The sequence below is a fragment of the Bos indicus x Bos taurus genome, chromosome 10 (assembly GCF_003369695.1).
Source record: "Bos indicus x Bos taurus breed Angus x Brahman F1 hybrid chromosome 10, Bos_hybrid_MaternalHap_v2.0, whole genome shotgun sequence".
Classification (NCBI taxonomy): Eukaryota; Metazoa; Chordata; class Mammalia; order Artiodactyla; family Bovidae; genus Bos; species Bos indicus x Bos taurus.
In genome coordinates, this window is record NC_040085.1 from 30,655,631 (window position 1) to 30,668,475 (window position 12,845).

Consider the following 12,845-nt stretch of genomic DNA (forward strand, 5'->3'; position numbering starts at 1 on the left):
TCCTAATGCGTCTTCCCTCATACTATGTACTGTTTGGGGTTTTACTCTTAAATCATTCACACTGACTCTTTCACAGGCTGGTACACTAAAGGTCAGAAACAAAAGGTAACAAAAGCTAGACTGGAAATCACAAAAGAAATATGAGAGAGACATTCCACAGAGACTCTGAAACCACTTTTTTTTTTAACCTAATGGTTCACGGAATACAGGGAAATATTATATTGATATATCATTGATTCTAAGATGCACATTTTAAACAGCTCTGAAATTGGAAATGACTTAAAGTAAATACACATGATAATTAAACTGGCAGCTTTTTTCTTTCTTAAGAGTGGAATAAGAAATAATGCACTTTATCACTGATGGCATCTAAGATTCAATTAAGTATACTTGGGTACTATTCAGTGGGGGGAGAAGCTTCTCAGGGGTCACTATGTTTCAAAATGTCTCTTTTTCCTACATTCTAAAAGCAATGAGTTTTGGTCAGAGAAAGCAAAATTCACTGATAACACGTATTAGTCAATTATTATCCTTCATCTTGATAGTTCTTATTTGAGGTGCTTTCAGGACCTTGGAGACCCCTCCATGGCTAAGCCACAGAGCAAAGAAAGAAGGAGATGACCATTCTCTGATCTTAAAATTATTAACAAAGTCCAAATCGTGAGAATGAATTTAGGAGGAAATGAATCCATCTGTACAGATTCCAGAGTTTGTCGGTCAGCCTTCTCCTGAGTTAGGAGATGGTAGGAGTGATTCCTTCATTTATTTTTACAAACTCATCTACAGCCTAGCTTTGTTCCAGTCCAGAACTCTGCTCTATTGCAAAGTCTAACAGTCAAAACACAATTAAGAATCGCTCTACTACCACAACCATCACCGGCATTTTGAAAAGGTGTTCAAGGGACAAAAAGTGTTTCCAGCAGTGTTCAGTTAGGTTTAGTCGCTCAGTTGTGTCCAACTCTTTGTGACCCCATGGACTGCAGCATGCCAGGCCTCCCTGTCCATCACCAACTCCCAGAGTTCACTCAAACTCATGTCCATTGAGTCAGTGATGACATCCAACCATCTCATCCTCTGTCGTGCCCTTCTCCTCCTGCCTTCAATCTTTCCCAGCATCAGGGTCTTTTCCAAGGAATCAGTTCTTTGCATCAGGTGGCCAAAGTACTGGAGTTTCAGCTTCAGCATCAGTCCTTCCAATGAATATTCAGGACTGATTTCTTTTAGGATGGACTGGTTGGATCTCCTTGCAGTCCAAGGGACTCTTAAGATCTTGTCTTCTCTAACACCACAGTTCAAAAGCATTAATTCTTCGGTGCTCAGCTTTCTTTATAGTCCAACTCTCACATCCACACATTGCTACTGGGAAAACCATAGCTTTGATTAGAAGGACCTTTGTTGGCAAACTAATGTCTCTGCTTTTTAATATGCTGTCTATGTTTGTCATAGCTTTTCTTCCAAAGAGCAAGTATCTTAATTTCATGGCTGCAGTCACCATCTGCAGTGATTTTGGAGCCCAAAATAATAAAGTCTCTCATTGTTTCTATTGTTTCCCCATCTATTTGCCATAAAGTGATGGGACCAGATGCCATGATCTTAGTTTTCTAAATGTTGAGTTTTAAGCCAATTTTTTCACTCTGCTTTTTCACTTTCATCAAGAGGCTCTTTAGTTCTTCTTCACTTTCTGCCATAAGGGTGGTGTTATCTGCATATCTGAGGTTATTGATATTTCTCCCGGCAATCTTGATTCCAGCTTGTGCTTCATCCAGCCCAGCGTTTCTCATAATGTACTCTGCATATAAACTCAATAAACAGGGTAACAGTACACAGCCTTGATGTACTGCTTTCCTAATTTGGAACCAGTCTGTTTTCTATGTCCACTTCTAACTGTTGCTTCCTGACCTGCATACAGATTTCTCAGGAGGCAGGTCAGATGGTCTGGTATGACCATCTCTTTCAGAATTTTCCAATTTGTGGTGATCCACACAATCAAAGGCTTTGGCATAGTCATTAAAGCAGAAATAGATGTTTTTCTGGAACTCTCTTGCGTTTTCGATGATCCAGCGGATGTTGCCAATTTGATCTCTGGTTTCTCTGCCTTTTCTAAAAGCAGCTTTAACATCTGGAAGTTCATGGTTCATATATTGTTGAAGCCTGGCTTGGAGAATTTTGAGCATTACTTTACTATGGTGTGAGATGAGTGCAATTGTGCGGTAGTTTGAGCATTCTTTGGCACTGCCTTTCTTTGGGATTGGAATGAAAACTGACCTTTTCCAATCCTGTGGCCACTGCTGAGTTTTCCAAATTTGCTGGCATATTGAATGCAGCACTTTCACAGCATCATCTTTTAGGATTTGAAATAGCGCAACTGGAATTATATCACCTCCACTAGCTTTGTTTGTGGTGATGCTTCCTAAGGCCCACTTGACTTCACATTCCAGGATGTCTGGCTCTAGGTGAGTGATCGCACCATAGTGATTATCTGGGTTGTGAAGATCTTTTTTGTATAATTCTTCTGTGTATTCTTGCCACCTCTTAATATCTTCTGCTTCTGTTAGGTCCATACCATTCCTGACCTCTATTGTGCCCATCTTTGCATGAAATGTTTCCTTGGTATCTCTAATTTTCTTGAAGAGACCTCTACTCTTTCCCATTCTATTGTTTTCCTCTATTTCTTTGCACTGATTACTGAGGAAGGCTTTCTTATCTCTCCTTGCTATTCTTTAGAACTCTGCATTCAAATGAGTATATCTTTCTTTTTCTCCTTTGCTTTTCACTTCTCTTCTTTTCACAGCTATTTGTAAGGCATCCTCAACCAGCCATTTTGCTTTTTTGCATTTTTTTTCTTGCAAATGGTCTTGATCCCTGTCTCCTGAACAATGTCACGAACCTCCATCCATAGTTCTTCAGGCACTCTATCAGATCTAGTCCCTTGAATCTATTTGTCAACTTCCACTGTATAATCATACGGGATTTGACTTAGGTCATACCTGAATGGTCTAGTGGTTTTCCCTACTTTCTTCAATGTAGGTCTGAATTTGGCAATAAGGAGTTCATGATCTGAGCCAAAGTCAGCTCCTGGTCTTGTTTTTGCTGACTGTATAGAGCTTCTCCATCTTTGGCTACAAAGAATACAATCAATTTGATTTTGGTATTGACCATCTGGTGATATCCATGTGTACAGTCTTCTCTTGCGTTGAAGAGGGTGTTTGCTATGACCAGTGCGGTCTCAGCAAAACTCTGTTAGCCTTTGCTCCACTTCATTTTGTACTCCAAGTCCAAATATTTCTGTTACTCCAGGTGTTTCTTGACTTCCTACTTATGTTTTCCAATCCCCTATAGTGAAAAGGACATCTTTTTGGGGAGTTAGTCCTAGAAGGTCATGTAGGTCTTCACAGAATTGTTCAACTTCAGCTTCTTCAGCGTTATTGGTTGGGGCATAGAGTTGGATTACTGTGATATTGAATGGTTTGCCTTGGAAATGAACAGAAATCATTCTGTCGTTTTTGAGATTGAGTCCAAGCACTGCATTTTGGACTCTTTTGTTAACTATGATGGCTACTCCATTTCTTCTAAGGGATTCTTGCCGACAGTAGTAGATATAACAGTCATCTGAGTTAAATTCACCCATTTCAGTCCATTTTAGTTCACTGATTCCTAAAATGTTGACGTTCACTCTTGCCATCTGTTTGACCCCTTCCAATTTACCTTGATTCATGGACCTAACATTCCAGGTTCCTATGCAATATTGCTCTTTACAGCATCGGACTTTGCTTCTATCACCAGTCACATCCACAACTGGGTGTTGTTTTTGCTTTGGCTCCATCTCTTCATTGTTTCTGGAGTTAGTTCTCCACTAATCTCCAGTAGCATATTGAGCACATACTGACCTGGGGAGTTCATCTTTCAGTGTCCTATCTTTTTGCCTTTTCATACTGTTCATGGGGTTCTCAAGTAGCATACTCCAGTAGCATACTGAGTGAGAAAGGGCAGCTAGGTAAGCTGGCTGGACTTGTCTGCTTTAAAGTAGGTCTGGACTGGCAGTCATTAATTTGGTGAGATTGTCATCTCTCCCTAAATTCTATTTAGCTCACAAAACAATCTTTCAAGACGTAGTAATCTCTCATTTACAGGAGTCCTTTTCCTTCCTTGTATCTGCCTCAATGATCAGAAATGCAGTTCTATGAAGTCCTAGGTCTTCTATTCCCAAACTCCCTTCCACCCAATACTGATATTTACTCCTCCCTTGGAGGGCTTTTTGCTTTTGTGTTCTTGAAACCAAGGACAGTTCTTGTTTGCAACCTTTTTCCTCTTGTTTCATTTGGCTTCTCTGAAGCACACTGACGAGTGTCTATATTCCTTTAGGCAAATAATTGGATCTATTTTTGATAAATGGTTTTTGCTGACAGAAATAAAGAGCGGGGCCACTTCCTGTAATTGCAAAACCCCAAAAGGTCTGAAAACCAAAAATTTTGTGTAACTCTTTTGGGAGCAAAACCTGAACTGTCGTACTACTTATAGTCCTATTTTATCCTTCTTAGTATGATTATCCACCCATTTTTCTGCAGAAATGTGTTATTAGAGTGCTGACCAGACCCACTTGAAGTGTTATGTAATATGACCAGTATATATCCTTTGTTATTGTTTAGTTGCTAAGTACTGTCTGACTCTTTTGCAACCCCATGGGCTCCATAGGAGCCCACAAGGCTCCTATGTCCATGGAATTCTTCAGGCAAGAATTCTGGAGTGAGTTGCCATTTTCTTCCCCAAGAGATCTTCCCGACCCAGGGATCATACCGGGGTCTCCCTCATTCCAGGCGGAGTCTTTACTGTCTGAGCCACCAGGGAAGCTCCCATACCCTTTGTTAAGTTTTCAAAAATCCAGAACTAGACTTGGGTTCTGGAACATTTGGCCCCAAGGTTTCAAATAATGTACTGTGGATGTACTGTGAACGTGTGGTGTTAAACTCACTTGCTGAACAAGATAACTCCTCTCTGTTCAGACTGATAACTCTGCCTGCAAACTGACCTCTAATATTGAGAAGCAGCTGTCCTCACATTGTAAAACCAAGATGATTAAAATTCTTTAAAATAGTTCTGTTCACAGTACCTACTGCAACAGTAAGATAAGGGACAATTCTCAAATACCAACTTTAAGAGTTCATTAATGCAAGACAACATCTTGCGCCACCCCCTCACCACCAAATATTGGAATGAGGCAGAGCAGTGAGCTTCCTGCTACTGCAAATCCCGATACCAGCAAGTAGGAAACATGAAGCTCTCACCATTCACAATCTCATGTCCAAAAAACATCTTCACTCCTGGGACACTGAGACCAGTCTCTACATTCTTCACTGTTATAGAAAACAATTCATTTGATTAATTAAAAAGTAATAGTCCCTAAAACTTTAAGAAAATATGATACCTCTCAAAATTGCCCAAATCTGAATTTTATAAAAACCACCAAATTCTCTTCCCCAAGGAATGAAGATTCAAAGCTAAAATACAGCTAAATTATAAAGCTATAACCTTGAAACAAGTAGTATAAAGAACAGAGGGAACCCCAGAATGATCAAAGATACACTGAAAAGGCAGAAGTAATACACCAAATTTAAACTTCTGCCAAGAATATCCTAAGGCCTCTGGGGCTAAAGACTATCTATTTATTATATTTCTACTGATTTTCATTCCACCTAACTCCAGAAAAAAATTTAAGGCATCTGACTACTTCTAGAGTCCATACCCTTTTCATGCTACATGCCTGATCTATGAATTTTCAGAGACAACAGCCCAACCCCTGGCCCAATTACAGGCTCTTCGGTGAGTAGGTAAAGGATTTAGAAGTTTAGATGTCATGTTTACAACACAGTGTCATTTTTTCTAGATGGAAATGCTCACAGCATCTGTATATCTCCACATCTCTCAGCAATTGAAAACAGTGGAGTTTCATTCTCACTAGTCCATTGAATATATTCTTTGCTGTTACTGCTGTTTAGTCACTAAGTCATGTCTGACTCTTTGCAACCCCACTGATTGTAGCACACCACGCTTTCCTGTTCTTCACTATCTCCCAGAGTTTGCTCAAATTCATGTCCATTGAGTTGGTGATACTATTTAACCTTCTCATCCTCTGCTGCCCTCTTCTCCTTTTGTCTTCAACCTTCCTCAGCAGCAGGGTCTTTTCCAATGATTCAGCTCTTCAAATCAGGTGGCCAAAGTATAGGAGTTTCAGCTTCAGTATCAGTCCTTCCAATGAATATTCAGGGTTGATTTCCTTTAGGATTGACTGATTTGATCTCTGTGCAGTACAAACTCTGCAGACTCCCAAAAGGCTTCTCCAGCACAATTCGAAAGCATCAATTCTTTGATGCTTAGCCTTCTTTATGGTCCAACTCTCACATCTGTACATGACTACAGGAAAAACCATAGCTTTGACTATATGGACTGTCTAGGTTTGTCATAGCTTTCCTTCCAAGGAGCAAGTATTTCTTAATTTCATTGCTGCAGTCACCATCTGCAATGATTCTTGAGTCCAAGAAAACAAAATCTGTCACTGCTTCCACTTTTTCCCTATCTATCTGCCATGAAGCGATGGGACAGATGCCATGATCTTAAGTTTTTTGAATGCTGAGTTTTAAGCCAGCTTTTTCACTCTCCTCTTTCACCCTCATCAGGAGGTTCTTCAGTTACTATTCACTTTCTGCCATTAAAGTGGTATTATCTGTATATCTGAGGTTGTTGGTATTTCTCCTGGCAATCTTGATTCCAGCTTATAATTCATCCAGTCTGGGATTTTACATGATGTACTCTGCATATAAGTTAAATAGACAGTTACAATATACAGCCTTGTCATACTCCTTTCCCAACGTTTAACCAGTCTGTTGTTCCATGTAAAGTTCTGACTGTTGTTTCTTGATCTGCATACAGGTCTCTCAAAAGACAGGTAATTGATGTCTGATATTGGTTGTCTGATATTTCCATCTCTAAGTGTTTTCCACAGTTTGTTGTGATCCGCACAGTCAAAGGCTTTATTATAGTCATTGAAGCAGATGTGTTTTTTTTTTTTAGAATTCCTTTGCTTCCTCTATGATTCAACAAATGTTGGCAATTTGATCTCTTGTTCCTCTGCCTTTTCTAAACCCAGCCTGTACATGTGGAAGTTCTCAGTTCATGTACTGCTGAAGTCTAGCTTGAAGGATTTTGAGCATAACCTTACTAGATGCAAAATGAGCACAATTGTACGGTAGTTTGAACATCCTTTGGCACTGCCCTTCTTTGGGGTTGGAATGAAATGACTTTTTCCTGTCCTGTGGTCACTGCTAAGTTTTCCAAACTTGCTGACATATTGAGTGCAGCACTTCAGCAGCAGCATCTTTTAGGATTTTAAATAGCTCAGCTGGAATATATCCTATGGTCAAAGATCACCAACTGCCTATTTGTAAAGTCCCCTGGAAGTTTACTATCTTATACTTGGCTCTCATGCATCCTTTGACAATACTGTTCTCTACTTTCTTGACTTACAAGACATTCTTAGTGTTTATTTCCTTTCCTACTAATTATCCAGAGTCATCATACTAAGCACCTAAGCTAGGCACCATGCTAATTAATTGCCTATGTTTAATTATCCAGTAACATAATGAGACAGGCATTTCATTATCTTCTTTATGGAAGAATCTGAGGCTCAGAAAGATTGAATAACTTGCTCAAGGTCACACTACTAGTAAGAGAGTCAGGATTCAAACCCAGGCCTCAGTGATTTTAATATGCATCTTATAACCAGCATTTCAGCGTCTCCCTGATTTGCTCCTTCTGGTCTCCTCAGCTGCCTCTACCACCACTGCTTGCCACTTACACACTGACAGTCCCTAGGTTATGTTCTTCATCCTTCTACCTTCTCCTTGAGTGATCACATCCACTTCCTAGTCATCCTAATCCCTCATTTCTCCAATATGGATTATTTCTCTGAGGTCTACTCGAATTTTCAACTAATGGCAGACTTACTGCAAGATTTTTCAAACTGATCATTACCTTCTTGCAGCAACCAACAAACCTGTTCCTCTTCCCATTTCTATCAATAACAGTATTATATGTCAAATCTCAGTCATAAATGTAGGAGTCATTTTCCATTGCACTTTGACTATCTAATTGATTACTAAATTACTAATCCCCTCCATTCCTTGACAAGATTAAGCTCTGACTCCCATTACTTCCTCTTTACTGGGTACCTTGATTGCCTGAATAGTTCCCTGTCTTATTCTCCTTGTCTCTTGTTTCTCCCTACTTTAAAGTTTCCTTCACACTGCTATCATAGTGATGTCACTCCCTGCTTTACCCAAATAGTACATAAAATAAGTAATTCAGTTCAATTCATTCATTTAGCCATGTCCAACTCTTTGAAACCCCATGGACTGCAGCACACCAGGCTTCCCCGTCCATCACCAACTCCTGGAGCTTGCTCAAACTCATGTCCATTGAGTCACTGATGCCATCCAACCATCTCACCCTCTGTCATCCCCTTCTCCTCCTGCCTTCAATCTTTCCCAGAATCAGGGTCTTTCCCAGGGAGTCAGTTCTTTGCATCAGGTGGCCAAAGGATTGGAGTTTCAGCTTCAACATCAGTCCTTTCAATGAATATTCAGGACTGATTTCCTGAATCAGTGTATCTCCTTGCAGTCCAAGGGACTCTCAAGAGTCCTCTCCAACACCACAGTACAAAAGCATCAATTCTTCAGCATTCAGCTTTCTTTATGGTCTAACTCTCACATCCATACATGACTAATGGAAAAACCATAGCTTTAAGTAAATAGGTATAAAGAAATACATTCAACTTCTTTAGGAATATTTTTTAAAACATGCCAAAATAAAATATCACTCTTTGCCTATAATACTAACAAACTCTGAGAAAAGATACACATTTGCATTTCTTAAAAACTCAAGGCTAGGTTATTTACTGAAATTCACTCACACATTACTAGTAGCAAAGTAAAAACATATAACCTTTTGAAAAACTATTTAGAAACATGCATCAGAAACATTTAAAATATCTGTAACTCTCACCCAGTATTTTCACTTCTAGGAACTATTCCTAAGACAATAATTATAAAATATAACAAATATAAAAATGTATTTTATAATTATAATTTATTATAACTCATAATTATAAAATATACAATTATATTTTAATTGTAACTTACTATAATTTATAATTATAAAATATTACAAATTTTTTAAGGTTTTTAAGCTTTTCATTTTAAAATGTTTAGCCATTAAACTGAAGTTTCAAATAATATAAGAAAATGTTACACTGCTAACTAAAAAAATGCATATATGATATACCCAATTTCTTATGTCAACTACATTAAAACTATATAATTAAACACTAGAGAGAAATATACCAAAAATTTCATCAGAATTGAACACTGTTGAACGAGCATGTGGCATTTACTGACTATTATCTACTTAGTGCCATTTATTCAGGCTACCAATGTGCTCATTCTCCCCAGACAGCAGTGTCTATTAAATTTCCAAGACATCTCTTTAAGATGAGAAACAACCCCCTACCCTATCTTTCCTCTTCCTCCTGTGTTTACTCCACCAGCTACTACCATATCCCCTTGAGGTTTGAAGCCATATGGTGAAGATGGTACTATAGAAAGACAAAGAACAACTTTGGGGAGAGTCACAGTAGCTCTGGGATACGTGCCTTCTTTTACATGATTTGTTTAGGCCACTAGAAGTGAATCTGTTTCTAGCAGCTGAGCACAGTTCCTAACTGATACAGCATTAAAAATTTCAGGCAAGTAATTTGAAAATCTATATGACTCCGATTTAAAAGATATTTCAGATTGTTTCTCTTTGCTTTCAGAAGTTCCAAATGTTATGACATGTGGAGGTCCTTCTGATCTGCCCCATGCTTATTTCTCTCTCTAGCCTTATCTCTCACCATATCCTCACACTGAAATTTACTTAGATTGTCTTTTGGGGTTTTTTTGGCTGCACCATAAGGCATGAAGATTCTCAGTTCTTTGACCAGGGATAGAACCCCTGTCTTGGGCAGTGGAAGTGAGGAGTCTTCACCACTGGACCTCAGGCAAGTCCCATACTTAACATTTTCTGAATGCACCAAGTTTTCAGTTCTCTACTTTTACATATGCTGCTACTTCTTCCTAAAACAATGGTCCTCTCAAAGAGTGTTCTCCAGCACAGAATCAGCATCACCTGGAAACTTCTTGGAAACACAAATTCTTGAACTCCACTTAAGACCATAAGAATCAGAAACTCTTTGAGGGGGTGGGAGGCATCAATCTGTGTTTGAACAAGTCTTTCAAGTGATTCTGAAATATAGATGAAGTCTGAGAATCATTGGCTTAAAACAACCTTCCCCGCTTTTCCCAACCAGTTAACTCTTGTGAAGTTACATCTAATTCCAAATACAGTTCTGACATCAATTCCTCCTTTGAGAAGCCTTCCCCACTGTCTTAGATCTAAATTAGAAACTTTGTGTTTCCATAGAGTCCTGTGTGTCCTTCTATCAGAGGATATCACACTGCATTATATCTTTCTACTTATTTATCTGTCTCCTTCAGTTCAGTTCAGTTCAGTCGCTCAGTCATGTCTGACTCTTTGCGACCCCATGAATTGCAGCACGCCAGGCCTTCCTGTCCATCACCAACTCCTGGAGTTCACCCAAACTCATGTCCATCGAGTCAGTGATGCCACCCAGCCATCTCATCCTCTGTCGTCCCCTTCTCCTCCTGTCCCCCATCCCTCCCAGCATCAGGGTCTTTTCCAGTGTGTCAACTCTTCATATGAGGTGGCCAAAGTATTGGAGTTTCAGCTTCAGCATCAGTCCTTCCAATGAACACCTAGGACTGATCTCCTTTAGGATGGACTGGTTGGGTCTCCTTGCAGTCCAAGGGACTCTCAAGAGTCTTCTCCTACACCACAGTTCAAAAGCATCAATTCTTTGGCGCTCAGCTTTCTTCACAGTCCAACTCTCACATCCATACATGACCACTGGAAAAACCATAGACTTGACTAGATGGACCTTTGTTGGCAAAGTAATGTCTCTGATTTTTAATACGCTGTCTTGGTTGGTCATAACTTTCCTTCCAAGGAGTAAGCGTCTTTTAATTTCATGGCTGCAATCACCATCTGCAGTGATTTTGGAGCCCCCAAAATAAAGTCTGACACTGTTTCCACTGTTTCTCCATCTATTTTCCATGAAGTTATGGGACCAGATGCCATGATCTTCGTTTTCTGAATGTTGAGCTTTAAGCCAACTTTTTCACTCAGGTCCTCTTTCACTTTTATCAAGAGGCTTTTTAGTTCCTCTTCACTTTCTGCCATAAGGGTAGTGTCATCTGCATATCTGAGGTTACTGATATTTCTCCTTACTAGTGTAAGTTTTTCAAGGACAGAGACCATATTATTCTTATCCATATCCCTGCTACCCAGCACTGTACCTGGGATATAAAACTCAATAAATGATTACCAAATGAATTAATATTGTAAAAGCCTGATATCATCCCATCCTAGCCCACAAAAGTTTAACTAATAATATGGCTTAACAGTAATACTAATCTCTCAAATGTCATTTACACCTTTCAATTGTGAACTTGAAACTTACTGTGCCAGGAAAACAACTACTCTAAGAAGTCAATATTCTAGCTGAATAAAAACTCTACATTGAGGCTTCAAGATGAACACATGGAAGAGGCTAAAAGGGTGGCATGCTTAGAGACAGTAGAAACTCTGAGCCCGTTCCCACAAACCTTGCCCTATAAATCTCCTCCATCTGGCTGTTCCTGAATTATATCCTCCGTAAAGGAACTGGAATTGAAACTGGGAGGTGTAAAGGCTACACTGTGACCGTGAGGATAACAGGCGATCACTGAAGCGGCAGAGTAGGAGCACAAGATGCCTCATCTCTCCTGGAATCTTTCAGCCACTGCACTCTTCCTCAGCAGTCTACCTCCGGGCTTCTTTGTGCATGACAAAAATTAGACCCTTACCGTCTTTGGAATTCGTCTGTTGAAGCCAAAAGCAATTCTATCTAATACAGTTTTCATTTTTAATTTCAAGGTGCATATGGAGAGAAATTAAAAGATGTACCCAATTTTAAAAAAACCTATATACTGAAATTTTCCACTATCATGTCAATAGAAGTACAGGGGTGGACAAGCCAGCATACACAGTCATATTGCTCCATTAGGGAAAATAACATGCTAATCTTCCTCCCACCTCTCCCCTAAAATAGGATTAATGCCACTCTTCCAGTTGCTAAGAGAGCCCAGAATCATCACCCAAACACACTTATTAGTCTCCTAGAAGGCCGGAGATTATGAGAAATAAAATGAGACCTTTCTTCAGAACAACAATCTTGTCAGGGTCCACATGCTGCAGCACTCCTTCAAAAATGCCACAAACTAATGTGAGTCTCACTCTTCTCCACAAAATCTGGTTGAGGAAATGGTAGTCACTGCTGAGATCCATGCTATTTGATTCCAAGGGGAGTCTTCAAATAGCCTTCTTTAATATCTAAACCCTTGAAAATAAAAGAGATCAATGATTTTTTAAATATTTTGGGAAAAATGAGGTTATTTTTCCTTTCATCATACTTGGGACAAGAAAAATAAAAATATTCGAGTAATTCTGCTTATCATTTAGAATTATAATGAGAAAAAGATCATTGCAAGTATCAACTCTAACTTATACATGGGAAACTGAAAACTATAAGACTTCAGGCAAAGAGGGTTTGATTTCTTTGTCTATAAAATGGCCTAATATCACCTATCCTTCCTTAGCTAAATGGAGCAAGAAGAACACTTAGAGGCCTTTCAAAAGCA

At 39.3% G+C, this 12,845-nt stretch overlaps 1 protein-coding gene across 2 annotated transcripts in view; it reads right to left on the reverse strand.

Annotated features, from left to right (window-relative positions):
* Positions 1 to 12,845, reverse strand: part of EXD1 (exonuclease 3'-5' domain containing 1) — a 41,511-nt gene that overhangs the window by 26,160 nt on the left and 2,506 nt on the right. For both annotated transcript variants that reach the window (XM_027553584.1, XM_027553585.1), the window contains 2 exons: positions 12,360 to 12,544; positions 5,283 to 5,351 (listed from right to left, as the gene is read on the reverse strand). In XM_027553584.1, the coding sequence (XP_027409385.1) occupies positions 5,283 to 5,351; positions 12,360 to 12,492 (202 nt within the window). In that variant the 5' untranslated portion in view covers positions 12,493 to 12,544. The remainder of the gene's footprint in view (positions 1 to 5,282; positions 5,352 to 12,359; positions 12,545 to 12,845) is intronic.